Raw genomic sequence first — 19036 nt, 5'->3', positions numbered from 1 at the left:
CATAATTCAGCAAAGGTGAATAACTTTTAAGAGACTATTTTAGTATTAAGCCATCAGGGTTCATCTGACTAATTTTCTTTATTTTCCTTGCCTTTTACTGCTCAGCCTTTACAAAGTTTGAACAGCTTTAACCTCCACTGTCTAGCGATGTATGTTCTTGCATGACTTTTTTGACATCATTACAGAACAAATTAACTACATGCCCTCTGTAGTTACACAGATGTCATATGAGTGGAGACCCTCCAGGAAGTGGAGCAGCATACCTCATTAACAGCCAGTGGACGTTATCATTTAACCCTGACATGAATGTCCTCATTCTCTGCTGTTTAGAGGCTTCTCTTCCTCAGCACACTGTACCTGTACACAGATACTCCTCTTACACAAGGTGGATTTTGTTTTTCCTGAATTTAATGCTTTGTTTTAATTCTCAAATGTGATGCATTGACTCTTTGCGCCAGCTTTAAAATATATATATATATACATATATATATATATATATATATATACTGTATATATATATATATATATATATACTGTATATATATATTTTTTTTTTTACTTCATTGTTTGATCCTAAGCCAAGGAAAATCAAGTTAAGAGCCGATAGTAAAATAAAAATGCATTTTAATTCTAAATAATTGAGTGTTTGAGTTGTTTTTCACTTTTGATAATTTTGTTTCCCCCTAAAACAAATTATTATTATTATTTTGCTTACAGTCTTCTTTAATTTCACTTAGTTTACCCTAGTGAGGATGGTGGTGGTGGTGGTAACAAAGCAAGTTGGACTAACTGGGCCATTCTGTCCCCAGCTATTTCTGGGGCATTCCTAGACATTTCCAGGCAGTGTTGCCAGGTCTGTGGTTTTTTCAAACAATTTGGCTATTTTCATTCTTTTCCACTGAAAAAAATTGGCTTTTGTGAGTTGCATTTTTTGGGGTACTTTTTAAAATACAACACAGTATTTTGGGCTATTTTTCAACCCCCATCCACTGCATTTTTACCATATTTTTCATCCATCTGGCACTGCTTCCACTGCTATTTGGACTTGTATATATTCTTTACCATTGTAAAATCTATACCCCAATCCCCGTGTTTATTGTGATGGGATATATCCATTCTAAAGAAGAGACAAACCCCCAAAGGGCTCTGATGGTATGTACTTAACTCTATCACTCTGACACTTTCTAGTGTGTCATTTTCTCTCCTTCAGGTATTTTTTGGGCAAATTCACTATTTTTAATCTGTCCTGGGGCTATACATTTTTAAGGACCTGGAAAACCTGTTTCATGGGGACACAATTCCACCAACTTGTTCTTGTCTTCTCCTAGTGGTCTGTGCCTGATACATCCTCCATGCAAGCCCTGCTCACCGGTGTCATTAATCCTAACTAAGCTCCTCCAAAAAAATGCCAAACCCCCTACCACTAACACTGTCAGGTAAGGGTATACTGGTACTTGGTGAATTTTTGGAAGAGCATCAAAACATGCTTCTCTCTAAGTACTTCAGATGCCCTTGTTACTATTATGGTCTGGAACTACAGTTGTCTTACGAGCATCATAGGCTCCCAGGCAAAGTAGTGCACTGGGGCCCCTGTTTTGATAGCAAAACAGAAACATACATAGGTATCAGAAGTATTGTGGGCTCCTATGCTCCTGGGGTTCTCAGTCAGTGCCATCTGGGGCCATACATTAAGACTGTCCTGTCTGGAGGTGTGGTTCCTAGGGTGGGGAGCACCCCAACTGCATGTACAAACCACCAGGGGGCCAGAGACAGCTCCCTTTGAAACAGAGCAGCAGCACTTCCACTGTAGGGTCCTTCCATATCGCTGAGCTCATCATCCCGTCAAGGACAATGAACCCAGTAACTCTGTACAGGAACCTAATTAGTATTCTAATTATTAATACTCTGGTAATGTAAAACGTTTCACTATGGTATTCGCCTTTGCATTTAGCCCACCCTATCCATCCCTCAAACTAATTCGATCTCCTTATTCGTCTCCTAGAGCCATCTTCCTTTTACATAGTTTTGAATTTAAGATCGTTTCTTACGTTGTATTTATATGTTTGCGTATCACTGCATAAACTAATTTCCCAGTTTACCAGGGCTACAGCAATTATTTCATTTTGTCATCACTATCAAGTGATTTATTTTTCACATTATGATTTATATTTATTTTTTAATTTGCGATAGATAGATAGATAGATAGATAGATAGATAGATAGATACAGTAACTTTTACGCCGGACGCGCGCCTGACATATCGGGAACGCGCACGGGCTCACGCATACATCTGCGCGAGCGCTCTGAATTTACTGTCACGCCGAGCCTGCGCTGGATGCAGTGAGCAGCCAAAGCAAAGCAGACAGCTTGAGGTGCCGGGGAGTAGAGACGTTGATTGTTATGGGCTGGATGTGCTCGACTTTCGCAGAGAAGGGAAATGTCCTCGGCGCCAGATAAAGTCCACTGCTAACCGACGGATTCTAGCAAGACTTGTTAAACGCAGTGGCGATGTGTGTGAAACCGGCGGAAGGACGCGGCTCCTGGGGCTGACAGTGCAGGTCCAGTCCCTCTCGGTTTTTTTTCTCTCTCTTTCTTCCTCTCTCTCTCTCTCCGTCTCCCTTTTACTAGCTCTCTCTTTTGCTGCTTATTGCATCGAGACGACGGCAGTAAGCCTGGCAGAGGCTGGGCACCCGGGAGCAGCGGAGAGATATCGCTAGAGGAGCGGAGGAGGGGTTGAGCTCCTGCGGGAGGGAGGAGGGTCTGTTCGTCACCTTCGGAGCTCAAAAATCTACTTGCCCTTTCGTCTAAAATCTCGGAGCCGAAGGGAGGGCGAAAGGATGCAGGTGAAGAAGCAGCGTGCAGCGGAAAGAGGCACTGGGGATGTCCAGACAGTTGACAGCAAGAAAAAGAAATCATCATGCTTCTCTAACATCAAAATCTTCTTGGTATCCGAATGTGCGTTGATGCTGGCGCAGGGCACGGTCGGCGCATACCTGGTAAGTGTCCCCATTCATCCTTCATAGCTAAAAGCATGTATTCGGGATGACTGGCCTCGTCGCATATGTTGTCGTTTATGTTGTCGCGATTGACAGGAAGTGCTCTCAGACCTCTGTAGCCGTAGGTTTATTAAAAGCAGCCTTGCTGTGCCAACCATCCTTTTTACAGTCATGTCTTTCCTCGTGGTGCGAAGCGCACCTGGCGGATACCCACCTGTCAGTGTTTGGGTGCGCGCTCAGTCGCTCGTATCCGCGAGAGGGCACATTGTTAATGCACCAGACAGGTCCCACCAGTGTGTGTGTGTGTGTGTGTGTGTGTATTTGCCTGTGCACGTGGGCACAGCTGCGCTTGCCCTGCACTTTCAACTTCACACCCCTTATCTGTTGATCATGAGTGAATACCCGGGCACCCAAATTCTGTAGAATAACTTGGATCGTACGAGTGAATGTAAGGTTTCTTTTCTTCTTCTTTTTCTTTTTCTTCAATTGCTGTAATTCCTGTATCCGCGTATTTGTGATGACCTGCAGCATATACCGCAGACAACATCAAAACTATAAGCGTTGTTAAGCAGAGGCCAATCTTGTACTCGATAGCTCCACTATGAGTATGTATTTATACAGATAAATGCACCCGCCACCATTTTAGCTTAATCTTTTCATCCGAAATACTGAACATTGAGAGTGGACTGATGCAAAGTATACATCATACTGTATGTGTTGTTTGCAGGCATTCTCATTTTCTCATGGACTGGCAGTCTTTCTGATGCTCCTGAGGTGGCTTTTTCACTCTGTTATAGATTTAGTGGGCTCTAAGGCATATACTATACTATACTATAGTATACTATTCTATAATATACTATACTATACTATATTGCATACTTTTTTAAAAAAAATTACTGTGTTAAACGTTTGGACATGCAAGTAATCATTTCACTGTGGTCTGTACAGGTGACAATACTAATACTATTTCTGCACTACAGAACAAAAAAAAAACCATTATACTGCACTTTACTATCATGAAACATATTCCCTACCTACATTCATCCTTATAAAAAATGCCATCCATTCCAGCCATACATATATCCATTCCCTGAACCCAATTATTCAACTAGGGTTACTTGCCTGGTATGTATATATTGGCTTCACCTGTCATTTTATTTCATAAATATTTTTATATGTTTTTTTCATACTGAACAATGTTTGTTGCAGGGAGTGATTTGAAAGAGTATTGTAATGAAGAAAAACTTGAGAAAGAAGAACAGCAGACCCATCAGGGTCAGTTGCTTCTACTGTATACTTGGACTCAGGCTACTTCTAACACTCAAGACCATAGTGCTGTGTGTTTATAGGATAAGAGTGATGTTGGTCATCTTAGTCTAGTTTTCAAAAAAAACAATTTAATAGGAAGAGATTAAAAATGTATAAATAACAAATACCAGCCAAATATATCTTTGCGTGTGTAGATTGGCTGCATTGGGTTAAATTCTTGAGATTCATTACATGAAATAAGCACAATATATATGTAAACAATAACTATTTCACTCAGCTTTTCATAGTAATCAGTAATATTTGACAGTGTTGGTTTTAAAAACAAGAGCAAGAATTTCACTTTATTAGTTTATAATACAATTTGAAAACTGAGAGTGATGCAGTCAGTACAAGTTCTGTTTGGAAAGCAGATGTGGTCATGATACAAAAAAAAAAAGACTGGCAGCTGGAGAACAAGACAACAATGAAACATTAGATTGTAAAGGAGCAGTAATATTCTGAAAAGTCAGTTGATCAAAGGCCATGGCGATAAGGCGTGCCATCAGTTTGTTTTTAGGTTGGATGGTTAGAGTCAGTTAACATGTGTAGTGCAATCCTGGCCTTTAAATGGAGAGACAACAACTGCACCATTTTATCACAGAGAAAGTATGATAAAAAGTCCTATCATTATCTTGAACTAGGCGATAAACCAAACTGTTGGAGCCATCTTGACAGGGTTAATGTGAACGTGACATTTGATGTGTGTCAGGTCAGTCGCAGCCACATTCAGTAAAGACTTATTAATAGTTTTATTTACTTTTATCTTTCTTTTCAGCAATGTGGGGGTGGAAGGCAAACAACTCATGTCAAAGGCAATGACACACAAGCCCATTTATGCAGTCACCTTCCTACTGATACTGCTATTCACAATTAGGCCTGTTTCAAAGAATGAAAAACTTTATTCTGAATGAATACCTAGTAAATCATTTAGAAGTCCTTATTTTGTGTATTTGTTTTTTTTACCTGTACCTCTAATTGATATTATATCAGCAATTGGTTTAGTAATACTGTATATTAAAGAATTTAGCAGTTTATTTGCTATAAAATAAGTGCCTGTTTTCACATACCATAGCCTTCGCCTTTAAGACATCAGGTTCTTATCAGGGGCATACAGCTGCGAAGAGTGATTTAATTTGTTGAATATTGAAAACAAAATCAATTTATTCTGAATTATTTATACAATTTTTAAAATGTGCTTTTATTAATCTACCTCCGTGATACCTAGTAAAAGACATGAAAAAATAGCATTTGTCTGTCTGTTTAACCATCTATAGTTTGAGGCACTTGTAGAACTTATTCGTCTGTCCATTTTTTTAAAATAGGGTTTTTTTCATTACAGAGTTGCACATTGTTGGCATCTATACTGGCAACATAGGTTTCAAGACACAAACAAAATCTGAATTGGATTCCAGTCAGTTGCTACCCATAATCATCCATGTACCCACTTTCTGGCATACTATGTCAATTGACCTAATGTGCCTGGGATATAGGAGAAAGCCAGAGTATTCAGAGAAAAACAGCCAGACATTGGGAAGACAAGCGGCTACCCAATGCACCACTCATTATATATCTGTAAGTTAGGGGTATCTATCTACTGTATCTATAACTTTTGTTGTTATGACGTCCATGGACATTGACAAGTCACACGAATAATATGTGAACTTTGGAAGGGATCTACTGTATCTATCTAACTGTCAATATAGTGCTCTTCAGTTCTATCTATCTATCTATCTATCTATCTATCTATCTATCTATCTATCTATCTATCTATCTATCTATCTATCTATCTATCTATCTGTCATTATTTAATCTTGCATGTTTTCCTTATGCTGTTGCATTCCATTATAGAACAGTAGTTAAGTCAATTGCCATTTTTGCAGAAGTGGAATTTAGTGATTTCTCCAAAATAATTATAAATCAAAAGCTGAAAACAAATGATTATTTAAGTATTCAACCCCATGAGTCAATTTTTGAAAGGGACACCTTTGTTATTGACTATAGCCATGTGTCTTTTAAGACAGAGTTCTTGTTTTGTATTGTCTAATCATTAATCTTTAAACACACTTACAATAGTAGTATAGTGATGCTGTGAATATTAATTAAACATAATTACAGCATTTTAGATGGTTTGTCAATATGTTTGTAATAGAAGCTGTTGGCCTATAGTTTGTAACTATTTACTCATTGGATACTTATCTGATTTGTTTTTTATTGACTATTATATTATAGTTAATTAAACTTGAAAATGTACATTTAAGCAATACGTTCCAATTAAAGATAATTACAGATTGTTGCAGTGTTTATACTGTATATCTGTGTACCATTAGCTTTTAAATAGCACTTAAGAACATTTTTGAATGCAGGCTTAAAGCACAATTAGTAATAATTACTGCCAAGTGATTCTTGGGCTATTTGGTTGTCTGATCAGAATTGTCTGATTCAGAATATTAATGAATAGAACTTTACCTTTGCAATAGCAAAGAAGAAGTTCATTAAAGACAATGTGGTTTAGGTTGCTACACTGCTGGTTTTGCTTATTGTTAGTAATTAATTAATAGTTAAAACGGTTTTGAATGTACAGTCAGGCCGTTAGCCTTAGTTACTATTTGTTCCAGGTTGCCTTGGTTGTTGACACATGGATGAAGTACAGTATATATTGGGTGGACAGGTGATGCCGGGGAACTCTTAAGTTACTTCCTAATTTTTAGGGTGCTAACCTGCTATTTATAAGTGAATGACCAGCACTTAAATAGTAAGCAAACATTTTTGTTTTGCAATGTAATGTCTTTAGAGCACTTATACCAGGTTCATTGTTGTTTTTGCAACTTTAGCTCATTATTTTTACATTCTGAAAACTGTTTTTTATTTTTTTACTGTCTATTGAAATATTTAAAAAATAGAATTTTTTGCCGGCTTTAAGCACACTGTTGCTGCAGCCTGTAATGAGGATAGTAACATTGTACTCTTAGATGTCCACATTGATATTATTCATGTATGTATGATTGATAAAGTGCAGATTTTTTAGCTTACTAAAATGATGAATAATATTTGCTGAGGTTCGTTTTAGAGCACCATATTCCTGCTATAGTCATTTCCTAAAATCAATTATGGGTGGGCAACATTTTTTGCTTAATAACCTGAGATTGTATTGTAGTGTTTTTTAATTAAGAACAGTTTTAATGTGAGTTTCTTCTTACATTCAGATAGTCTGCATCATGTGGCTCCATTTAAATAAATACATAATTCATGTATATTCTCTTAATAAGTTAAAAAGCATAAAAAAATGCATAGGTAAACTGGGATGACAGGATAACACTGTAGCTAGTTCACTATCTCACAAATTCACTAACTAGTTCAATACTCAGCCCACTCGTGGTCTGTTGTGTCTGTTTTAGATTTATAGATCAGGTGATGTTTCAAAAATGGCCTAGTATAGGAGAGTGTGGTTGTGTGTCTGAGCTTGCTCCATGATGGACTGAAGTAATGTTCAGTACTGGTTCCAAACTTACACCCACTGTTGGTATGCTCTGAGAAGTTTTAGAAAATATCTGGAGTCCTCAGGAAATGCTTGCACCAGTTGTTTTACACTGGTCTGCATTCCTCTGTGCAGTTTATCAGTTCAGTGGCCTTGAATACACTTGAGAAGGCACAGTACAAAGCAAATGTCTGGTGTGACCTGTCAGAGAGCTTGATCTGGCTCCTGTGTTTGTTGTGCTGACTGTAACATCTATGGCTAAGCTTGAACGCTGCCACAGCTACAAATGAACTTCTGTGACCTTCTGGCAGTAACATTGAGAAGGGAACTGAAGTTACTGTTGCAATCGTGATGTGATGCCTGAATATCATTTGGGCATTGTGAGTGTGGTAAATGGTATTTGGGATGAATGTTTGTAGTGGTTCAGCAGTTCTCTACCAGGAAATTCACAATGTGTCAATGTTTCTTCATGGAGATTTATTCACAAGTGAATTTGTATTGTACATACGGCCTGTATAATAACATCATGGAGACTGCGTGGGAGTTTCTATGAAAGCAGGAATTTGCAGCCAGTTGAAGGAAGTTTGTATCATGCTAGAAATGCCAGCCAGCTCATTTTCTTGGATTACCCACTCTTCATTTTCTATTGCTGCTTTCTTCATAATCAGGTTCTTGGCTAGCTATAGCCTATCTATCAAGGGGCCAGTTTTGAGTTATCAGTAATAGCTTGCCTGCATTTGAATATGATAAAGACAGTCCAGGTGAGTCCAAACCTCTTGACCGCAAGCTTTTCTACTGGACAACCTACTTTTAATAGTTTTTTTTCTGTTGCCAAGCCTTCTTTGATCATGACCACTTGAAGAACACACTGTTACAAAAGGGTTTACTGATTTAAAAAAGTGGTTGACACAGTATATGAACAAAAAAATTAGACTATTTAAACTTCATTTAGAAATGCATGGGAAAAAAAGAAAGAAGCATAAGTAGGATTTCTGTCTGTAGTCCCTGTGACAATGTGCGTATCTTTGAAAAGGTTTACAAGACAAACATGGCACCCAGGTGGCATGGGAAAAGGGTATGACTTGAAAGGGACTGAATAACAAAATAGCAACCCAATTTGGCACTTCCCAAGTGTGCATGTACATGTTACTGTTTACAGACAGAGACCATCAGGTTGTAATAAGCTCTCAGTGTTTAGCGAGTATCTTTGAAGTAAATTATCTGGAAAATAGCAGGAAGCACCTAGAGGCACTCCAAATCAAGCAATGAGACCATACTACCCAGTTACTAACAATAACCTAACAGCAGTGCTAGAATAATGTGGTCTATGAGGAGGCATGCTGGAGATAGTGTCAGGACTTTTCCCAGTTGCTATAAGCCATTTGTGGAAAATGGGAGCTCTTAGAGGAGAATTGAGTCAATGAGAAAATGAGGTGGAGGGAAAGCCAGCAAGCCATCCCCATAACATTTGAGGATGCTAGGTAATCTCAGTGGAGGCCTGAAATCTGCAGTGGGCACCTACCTCTGGTGGTAAAACAATGCTAGGGGGACTAGCTGTTCCTGAGGCTGTTCATTGATTTATATAAGATGGCTGCTGATCCCTTTAGTAACTACAGGGATCACCAGTTAATTAAACCTGGGTGGAGTTTAAAAGGTGCTTTAGTCTGGAGTCAGTAGGTTAGGTAGACATAAGCTCAGTAATATTGATTTGTGAGAGTTTGGTTGGTTAAAACTTGAGGTATCGGAGCTTTGGAGTGTGTGGGGTTGGTGCTTGGTGTGGCAAGGGACATTGTGGTTGTGTGGAAATGAGAAATGAGAGAAGGAGGAAGCCACCTATATACAGTAGTTAGCTTTTGGGTTACTGTTCTATTCATTTTTAAATTTTATGGTGCTTCCTTTCTTCATCACTTCATTATTTCTTATATCTACTAGGGGGCTCCACCCCCTGCTCGCTTTTCTCACCAACCCCTGTGTTTGGTTAATCAGATATACAATTTTAAAAGCTGTTTTTTTCTTTGGAATTGTTTCAGTTTCATTATTTGCACTTTTACAAGCCTCATTAAAAACAATATTTGGAATTACCTTTCTGCGATGAGTTGGTGCCCTGCCTGGGGTTTGTTTCCTGTCTTGCACCCTGTGTTGGCTAGGATTGGCTCCAGCAGACCCCCGTGACCCTGTAGTTAGGATATAGCGGGTTGGATAATGGATGGATGGATGGAATTACCTTTTCTTTAAGATCGCATTGAATTTTGATTCCGTTTCTGGAGATACATTGTGACAACGCAACATATAACTGCCCGTGAGTGAATATTGTTTCTTTTTCTCTAATAAATAATCAGACTTTTTCTAATGTTTGTCCCTGTGATTTGTTAATTGTCATAGCAAAAGCTATTCTCACGGGAAACTGTAAACATTTTAATATGAATGGCATATCAAGATCTCCTTTGGTGTCTAATGTTATTCGTGGAATATATACATTACCACGTTTACCACGTTTTTGAACCTCTTTATGACGTTTTACTTTGTTTTCTACTCTTTGCCTTTTATTTCTGACCTCACATTGTCCTGCTATTTTTTTCAATTACACCTGGTCCTGATGATCAATTTCCTTTTGTTTGCGCTAATGCGATCTTTACCATCTTTTTTTGATACTGTAGCGACCTCCGCTTCCGGCTCGAAAAGCGAAGAAGTAAGAAAAACAGACTAACGTAATGAAGTGTCACAAAAGTTTTATTTGAAAAATTGCCTACTTCGTAACCCCAAACACAACTTTCTTTCACCCTCTCCAACCCCTCCTCCCCCGGGTCTCACCCCCTCCCTTACCGCATCAATCAATACCCCGCTATCAGTTTTCTGTGCTCCCCCAATCGGACCTAACAGTTACTTAAAACAAAAAAGGCTTCAACCTGGATGGAATGCTACAATACTTTTTAATTTCACTGCTTTCATATTCTTTACTTTTTTCTGCATGTGTAGCGCACCATCATTTGTTTGAGCCTTTCGAATTCCACTGCTTTCATAATCTCTTATCTGCCTTTTTTCTCTCCAGTGCTTTTGGGTCCCTTTTCTCCACGCTGCTGTTTCTTTTTTACTTAGTCGTTGACGTTTCATCTAGAACGTATTGTCCTTATACTCTTTATATGTGCTGAGAGCACAGGATCTGTGTGTGCTATGTGCCTTTACACAACTGAGTGTTTTGCTGGCTGTGCTCTTGTTTGATATTGGTTGTAAGTAGCACGTGTCCTGCAAGAATCTCATGTTTCACGTCCCCACGAGATGGTCCTGGGACAATCTCATGCCACCAAGTCTCATGTTTATGTCCCTGTGAGACACTCCGTGGCCAGTGTCTTTCGTCTCATGGGTCTTTTAAGTGTCTTCCAAGAACTTCTGAGAAGATCATGTCTCGTTGCCCTGCTTTTCTTTCCAAGAATTTTTTTTTTATAATAGAGAGATGATTTCTCTATGAGTTGTTGACCAGGCCCTTGTGGAATTACTTTTGACAGGTAACCCTGGTTTTTGAAATTCATTTGGTGTCACATTTTCATTCTGAGTGTAGCACTCAGTGATTGCTCTTGACTTATTTATGGATTCATGTAATCTTTTTTCACTGTTTAACAAAAGTAAAGTATCATAAGTGTAATGAATGAATGGAGTGTCTGGAAGTTTATCTTTAGGAAGTGAAGCAGCATATTACAGCAGAGTAATTAGTTAAATTGTGAGTTTGAGAGATGGCCAATGATAAGACAATTCAATAAAGTTCAGTATTTATTATGTTGTGTGCATAGACACTGCTGCAACAGCAGCAAGGGACACACCGGGTTTCCTGTGGGTGGCAGTTTAGCTCATTGCTGCAAGTGGATGGTGGATGGGTGGTGTTTTATGACTGACTTGTGGAAAATTTTCAGCTCTAGTTTTAGCCTACTTTAAATTCTCCTTTGCAAAATTTTAAATTTGAAAAAAAAAATTAGGGCATATCTTTGAGTTGTTGGCCAATATCTATCTATCTATCTATCTATCTATCTATCTATCTATCTATCTATCTATCTATCTATCTATCTATCTATCTATCTATCTATTATACCGCAGTTTACCTATTCAAATTCAGGAGCTTTGTCAATTTCATTGAATTTTGACATCCAGAATTAAGACTGTACAGTATGCTTCTCCAGAATGTTGTTCACCAGATCGCACTGAATTTTACATTTAAACTGTATGAGGTGACATGTCAGGTTGACATGACAGTGGCACTTCTCCTCGGCAATGGGTGCATCTGGAGAAATGGTAGTTTACTGTACATGTTTGCAGCCTTTCTCTTGATTTCTTACAGCTTAATTTTGAAACATTTTGTTTGAGTGAGTTTTGGAAATTCCTATAAATTACAACTGCAGTGTTGACTTTTGGTCCCATTTTATACTTTATACACATATTCTTAGAAAAGATCTCAAGTATCACCCAAAAATGACCAAACATGGAGTTAGTAAGTGATGGAAATTTTCTGTTCTGTTGTGGTGTCTCTCCAGGGAGATTTCATGTCTTACATCTGTTGTTGCTGGCTTGGGTTTTGTCCCCTGTGACCCTGTCTAGGTGCAGAAAATGGATGGTCTGACATGTCAGTGAGAGGTTTATTTTTAATCAGTCAATCTTAATATAGAATGTTTTAAGAAATCACAAATATGTTTCCGGATACGCCAACCGCATATTTGTTAAAGAACTACTGTATATTTATATGTTTGCTCTCTGGCAGATGAAGTGACTTGCTCAAGGTTAAGCACTGCGTCAGTGTTTGATAATAAAACTGTAGCCATGTGGTATCCAGTGCAGTCAAAACTGGAACTAGAACTGGAATACCAGATTATTTTTTTTTTTCTTAATGCGGACCTACGAAGTGCATGAATAACAAAATGAAATCTGGCTCAGCAGCAAACAGGCTGTCCCAAGCATTTTGAATGCTGCAGCAGTTTTGCAATAAGTTTGTTCAGTGTCTGTTTTGCCAGCCAGTTTACTTTAACACATGTAGACAGACACTGGTATAAATGTCTCATGCTACATTCAACCTACTTAGTGAAATTTAGGGTTTCTGGGAGTAGCGGCCTCACATCCTTAGGTATATTACATTATGACAGAGACCGACCCTAACATGGAGCATGAGGGGACACTTACGCACATTGGCTTAATTTAAAGTGGATAATAAACTAACCTATATGTCTCTAAGATGAAGAGTGGAGAATCAAACTTCTGGTGACAAACACACCTAGTAGAAGTATTAAGACTACTTCATTTTCTGCACACTTTATTGTGTTGTAGAATTAACTTTAAGTGGATAAAATTTGCAATTTTTACCCAGCAGTCTACACTCAATAACCCATAATATCAAAATGAAAGCATGCTTTCAGAAAAGTTTGCAAATTTGTTAAAATGAAAAACTAAAATCTCTCATTTATATAAAATGTTAAGACCCTTAATGAAGTCCTTTGTAAAAATCCCCTTTGGCAACAATTACAGCTTCGAGCCATCTTGGGTAAATCTCTACAAGGTTTACACACCTAAATGTGAGCTGTTTATCCTGTTTTTCCTGGGAGGCCCCCTCTAGCTCTGATAGATTGGATTGGAAGTGACTGTAAACTGCCAACTACTGGTCTCTCCACAGATGTTCTATTAGATTTAATTGTGGCGTTTGACCTGGTCCTTAAGGACAGTCAGGACTTGTCCCAAAGACACTAAGGAGTTGTCTTGGCTATATTCTTCGGTTCATTTTCAGGCTGAAAGGTGAACTGTCATCCCAGTCTGAGGTCATACGAACTCTGGAGTAGGCTTTCTTCGCAGACCCTTTTGTATTTGGCTGAATTCCTCCAATCAAATCTGACCAGTCTCCCTGTTCCTGCTGCTAAGAAGCACCCCCATAAGATGATTCTGCCACCACCATGCTTCACTGTAGAGATGGTATTAGGCAGGTGAAGAACAGTGCCTGGTCATTGCTAGACAAAGTGCTGGCAGTTCTAAACAACGAGTTCAGTTTTTGTCTTATCAGACCAGAGAATCTTTTTTCCGTCATTTAAACTGTCATATGCCTGTTAATCAAGAGAGGTTTCCGTCTAGCCATTCTATCATAAACACATGTTTGAAGGAGTGTGCCTGAGAAGGTTGTCCTTCTGATAGGTTCTCCCATCTCAGCAGAGGACTTCTGAAGCTCTGTTAGAGTGACCATTGGGTTTTCAGTCACTCTGACCAAAGCCCTTCTTGCCTAGTTAGTCAGTTTGGCCTAACTGCCTACTCTAGAAAGAGTCCTGGTGGTTCCAAACATTTTCTGTTTCATAACTACTGAGGCCATGGTGCTCCTGGAAACTAGAAATGGTTTTATACCTTTGCCCTGATGCCAAAATTTGATTGTGGATGTCTATAGAGAGTTCCTTGGACCTCGTGGCTTGGATTTTGTCCTGACGTGCAGTGTGAATTGAAGGAGCTTGTATACACAAATTGTGTCTTTTCTAAACGCTGTTCAACCAATTTAATTTGCCACGGGTCGACTCCAGTCAAGTTTTAGACACATCTCAAGGATAATTAAAGCACACAGGGTGCACCTGACCACAAATTGTAGTGGCACAAGCAAATGGCCTAAATACTTACTTAAATGAGAGAGTTCAGTTTTTGATTTTAAATAAATTAGCACTTTGTCATGAGTTATAGAGCATAGTTTGATGGGCAAAAGTGGAAAATTTATAAATATGAATAAAGTGTGCAGAAAGCAAACCGGTCTGAATATTTTCTGGATCCACTGTATACACTGATGAGAATGTGGAAATTCCAAACAGATAGTGACTGGGATGGGGGCTCAAACCAGGATTCTGGAGCTGTGAGGCATCAGCATTAAACACTAAGCCACTTTCAAACACTGAATTGCAATGATAAATCCATATCCTGGCAGAGCTCTCGCATATAGCACCTCCACCAAGAGAGGAATAAGACTAGGTCAGGGTTGTCTTAAAAGGTCAATCTAGAGATGAGGCTAAGGCTAGAAATCTGCACTGGCAATCTGAACATTGTCAGTTCGAATCCCGTAAATGCCAGAAGTGTCTCAACTCTGTTGGGCCCTTCAGCAAGGCCCTTAACCTGTAATTGCTTTACCCTGGGTGTGATGTTAATCTGCATCCAGCCCTACAATCAGGTATTCCAATTTACAGGGAAAACCTGGGGGTTGGTGGCAGGACTGGCACTCCAGCCACCATTAAAAAAAAAACCTCACACTGTACCAGTGTGGTGCTAAGATGTCACCCGCTGCACTCGGCTCCCAATTCAGGTGGTTCGTCATGCGCATGCTCCTAACCTTCTCTTCCTAGAGACAAGGGAGAAGCAGGTTGCAAATAAAAGTAGCATGGCCACCACCTTAGCTGGCAGACTGTTGCACTGTTAGACTAGACTATAACAAAAATCAGTGTCATACCAAAATGACATGCAGTTTGCTATAAAAAAGGGGAACTGTGAAGCTTTTTTTTTTGCAATTTCCTGGTGTTACAGCAAGCAAATTGACAGATTGGAGAAAAGATGTAGTGTACATAGCCCAAGGGTTTGACTTGTTCACAGTTTTTCTTTCATCTTGCTAGGCAACAACAGAACACGGCAAGGCTTTTCACAAAAGTCATGAAAATAAGATTGTAATATAAAAAGCTGCATCATGGGAATTAGAAAGAAAGCAAGTGACTTTGTTCACTTGAAACATCTCTGAAGGAGCCTAAATGCGTTTTTTTTGTTAAGTGTCTAAATGGAAATGCAACCTTTTTTCTAAATGGTAACTCCTGCTGCTCTTTGTCATTATTTTAATGTTGCATTAACCCAGATAACTGTCAATCTATGCTGTAAACAAGGACATGCTGGTGTGACAGCCTACCACAACTCTTTTGTGATGCCAAGGTGCATCCAAAATATTTCAGTCCGCTTTAGTAGTCCACCTTAGTCTGGTCAAGAGGTGTGCTGACCTCATTAGGCCTCATCGTATTTAACAGGGACTAAAAGCCACAGAGTCTGCCTCTTGAATTCTGGACACATAACAAATGAGTACTGTATACCAAAATGAAGAATTCCTTTCTAGTGCCCAATACTTCTGGGATGTCCATCCAGTGTGACCCTAAAATTGGATAAAGTAAGTTCTGAAAATAGATGGATGGATGGATGGTGAAGCCTTTTTTGAAACAATTTGTTTTTCCCATGTGTTTAAAGGGCAGCATAGAGATTCAGTGCTGCTGCCTCATAGCTCAAAGTATCCAAGTTCAATTTTAGGCCCTTTTATCTGTTCTACATAGTTTTCAAATTCTCCCCATGTTTGCATGGATTATCTTCTTGAACCTGTGGTTCATTTCTGCACCCTAGAAGGTGAATTGGTCCAGTGTGTGTTCGTATGATAGGGCTACTGTACCTGCTGCATTATCATGCCAAACCGATTGGAGGTCCTAATTGGGTCTCATGCACCTGCATTAGGCCTTAACCTGTGCCCATTAGTCACCCTGTCTATTAACACTAGAATTACCAGAGCCTACGAAAAAACTCGTAATTCCGTCCCACCTTAAACTGCTTCTTAAATCCCTTCACACCTCTCCGCCAGCGCCCTTTGTCTTCTAAATGTGCTGATAAAGAGAAGCTTGGAGCAGCCGGCTATTCCATCCCCCCACCAATTTAGAACATGTACGAACTTCTCTCAGCTCATGCCTTGATTGAGTATCTGGGAGTGAAATGGAGTTTTAGAGTGGAAATAATAGATCGTTGTTTGGAACACACACATTTCATGTCTGTTCCGTTTCTACAGTAATCTGTGTCAACACATTGTTAAAACAGAAACATTTTTATATTCTAGTAGTAGATGACAAAATGTAGGCATAAACTATATAATGTATGAAGCCTGAAGTCCAAATAGCAAAGAAACAGTTTCACAAGAATAACACAATTGCGCTTTTATTCAAAAATATAACTGCAGAAACAAAAAGCCGCCTTAACATGCGACATTGACAGCAGTTTGTTGTAACTGCCTCTGTGGTTCAATAGACTCAGCCCCCGCTTGGGGATCAAAAGGCCACGAGTTCGATCCTGCGCCCCTCCGTTTTGAGAAGTAAACTGCTCTTAGTCTTACTGTTTTAGAATAAAAGCATACATTTGATTTCAGTCTGTAACAGCCGGTGCAATTTATGATCCTTGTAAAGGTTAGCTTTTTTTTAATTCACTTTTCATTCTCTCAGTCGCGTTCAGAATCAATCCATACAACCCCATCTGACACGGCTGTTTTCACTAAAGCTATAGCTCTGCAGTGTACCACGATGCATACTAACGCCAAACCCCCTTCCCCCCCCCAAATCCCCGGGTTCTGACACACAAACGCTGGCGAAGCTGCCTTCTTCGTATCTCACCGTCACTTGCTTTTCTTTTTATTCAGTTTTATTGAGTGTTCCTGCCAGTCCCCGCATGTTGCTGTATGCTGTTTCTTTTGTACTCCAGGACATGCAGAGGAAAGAATGGTAAAGACCAGTAACTTCGGGCGCTATATGCAATCATCAGACACTCCCCATCTGCCCGTGTCGCTCAAACACAGGAACATATATTGGTGTAAAAGTATAACAAAAGTGCACTTTTATTCAAGTGCACTTTTTCCATCGCTTTTCCTGTAAGAAGCAATGTACACACTTCTCTCTATGCTGTGGTTTCTATTACACACCTGAAAGAAAGAGACAATACATGTGAAAATATCCAGCATACAGCAACATGCGGGACTGGCAGGAACACTCAATAAAACTGAATAAAAAGAAAATCAAGTGATGGTGAGATACGAAGAAGGCAGCTTCGCCAGTGTCTGTGTGTCAGAACCGGGTGGGGGGGGCGTTAGTATGCATCGTGGTACAACGCAGAACTATAGCGCCTGTATTCTGTTTCTTTTGTACTCCAGGGCATGCAGAGGAGAGAATAGTAAAGAGCAGTAAGTTCGGCGCTATATGCAATCATCAGACACTCCCCATCTGCCCGTTGTTTTGTTATACTTTTCAATACTTTTATACTGCTCAAACGGGCATGCTCAAAAATACATGTGTAATGCCACGAAAAGTGCACGCAGACACTTCATTTCAAACAAAACAAGTGCACTTTTATTCAAAACTACCTGTATAACCAAGAAAAAGAAAGCAAGTTACAGTAGGCGATTGATACGACAGCTTGCATGGTGCAATGCTAAGAAGTGCTGATTTTCATTCCGTGCTATATAAAATCATCACATTCAAATATTAACAGTTCCCACACACCCAAGGACCGTCCTTCCTACATTTACGACACGCGTACTTATTGCCGTGTACACACCTCTCTGTGCTATGGTTTCTATTACACTGAATGAGCACCTGACACTGTACTTTCTTCCCTGGGGAAGGTCCCGCATCAGAGAATTTCCAGTTCCTGCATAAATTCACACCCGATCTGACGCTGTTCGTTTTCAAATAATATTGCATTAGTGCGATTATATTTTCACATATATTGTCTCTTTCTTTCAGGTGTGTAATAGAAACCACAGCATAGAGAGAAGTGTGTACATTGCTTCTTACAGGAAAAGGCGATGGAAAAAGTGCACTTGAATAAAAGTGCACTTTTGTTATACTTTTACACCAATATATGTTCCTGTGTTTGAACGACACGGGCAGATGGGGAGTGTCTGATGATTGCATATAGCGCCGAAGTTACTGGTCTTTACCATTCTTTCCTCTGCATGTCCTGGAGTACAAAAGAAACAGCATACAGCAACATGCGGGACTGGCAGGAACACTCAATAAAACTGAATAAAAAGAAAAGCAAGTGACGGTGAGATACGAAGAAGGCAGCTTCGCCAGCGTTTGTGTGTCAGAACCCGGGGGTATTTGGGTGTATTGGCGTTAGTATGCATCGTGGTACACTGCAGAGCTATAGCGCGTCTTTAGTGAAAACAGCCGTGTCAGATGGGGTTGTATGGATTGATTCTGAATTTTAAAAAAAAGCTAACCTTTACAAGGATCATAAATCGCACCGGCTGTTACAGACTGAAATCAAATGTATGCTTTTATTCTAAAACAGTAAGACTAAGAGCAGTTTACTTCTCAAAACGGAGGGGCACAGGATCGAACTCGTGACCTCTTGATTCCCAAGCGGGGGCTAAGTCTATTGAACCACAGAGGCAGTTACATTATGCTGCTGTCAATGTCACATGTTGAGACGGCTTTTTGTTTCTGCAGTTATATTTTTGAATAAAAGCGCAATTGTGTTAT

At 39.4% G+C, this 19036-nt stretch overlaps 1 protein-coding gene across 1 annotated transcript in view; it reads left to right on the top strand.

Moving 5' to 3' along the window:
• Nucleotides 1–2295: 2295 nt before the first annotated feature.
• slco3a1 (solute carrier organic anion transporter family, member 3A1) overlaps nucleotides 2296–19036 on the top strand; it is a 341510-nt gene continuing 324769 nt past the window's right edge. The window contains exon 1 of the mRNA XM_039773301.1: nucleotides 2296–2995. Coding sequence (XP_039629235.1) covers nucleotides 2837–2995 — 159 coding nt within the window. The 5' untranslated portion in view covers nucleotides 2296–2836. The remainder of the gene's footprint in view (nucleotides 2996–19036) is intronic.

The sequence above is a fragment of the Polypterus senegalus genome, chromosome 12, assembly GCF_016835505.1.
Source record: "Polypterus senegalus isolate Bchr_013 chromosome 12, ASM1683550v1, whole genome shotgun sequence".
NCBI lineage: Eukaryota > Metazoa > Chordata > Cladistia > Polypteriformes > Polypteridae > Polypterus > Polypterus senegalus.
Note: the sequence above shows the minus strand (reverse complement) of the source record. Positions and strands in the feature narration are given on the sequence as shown.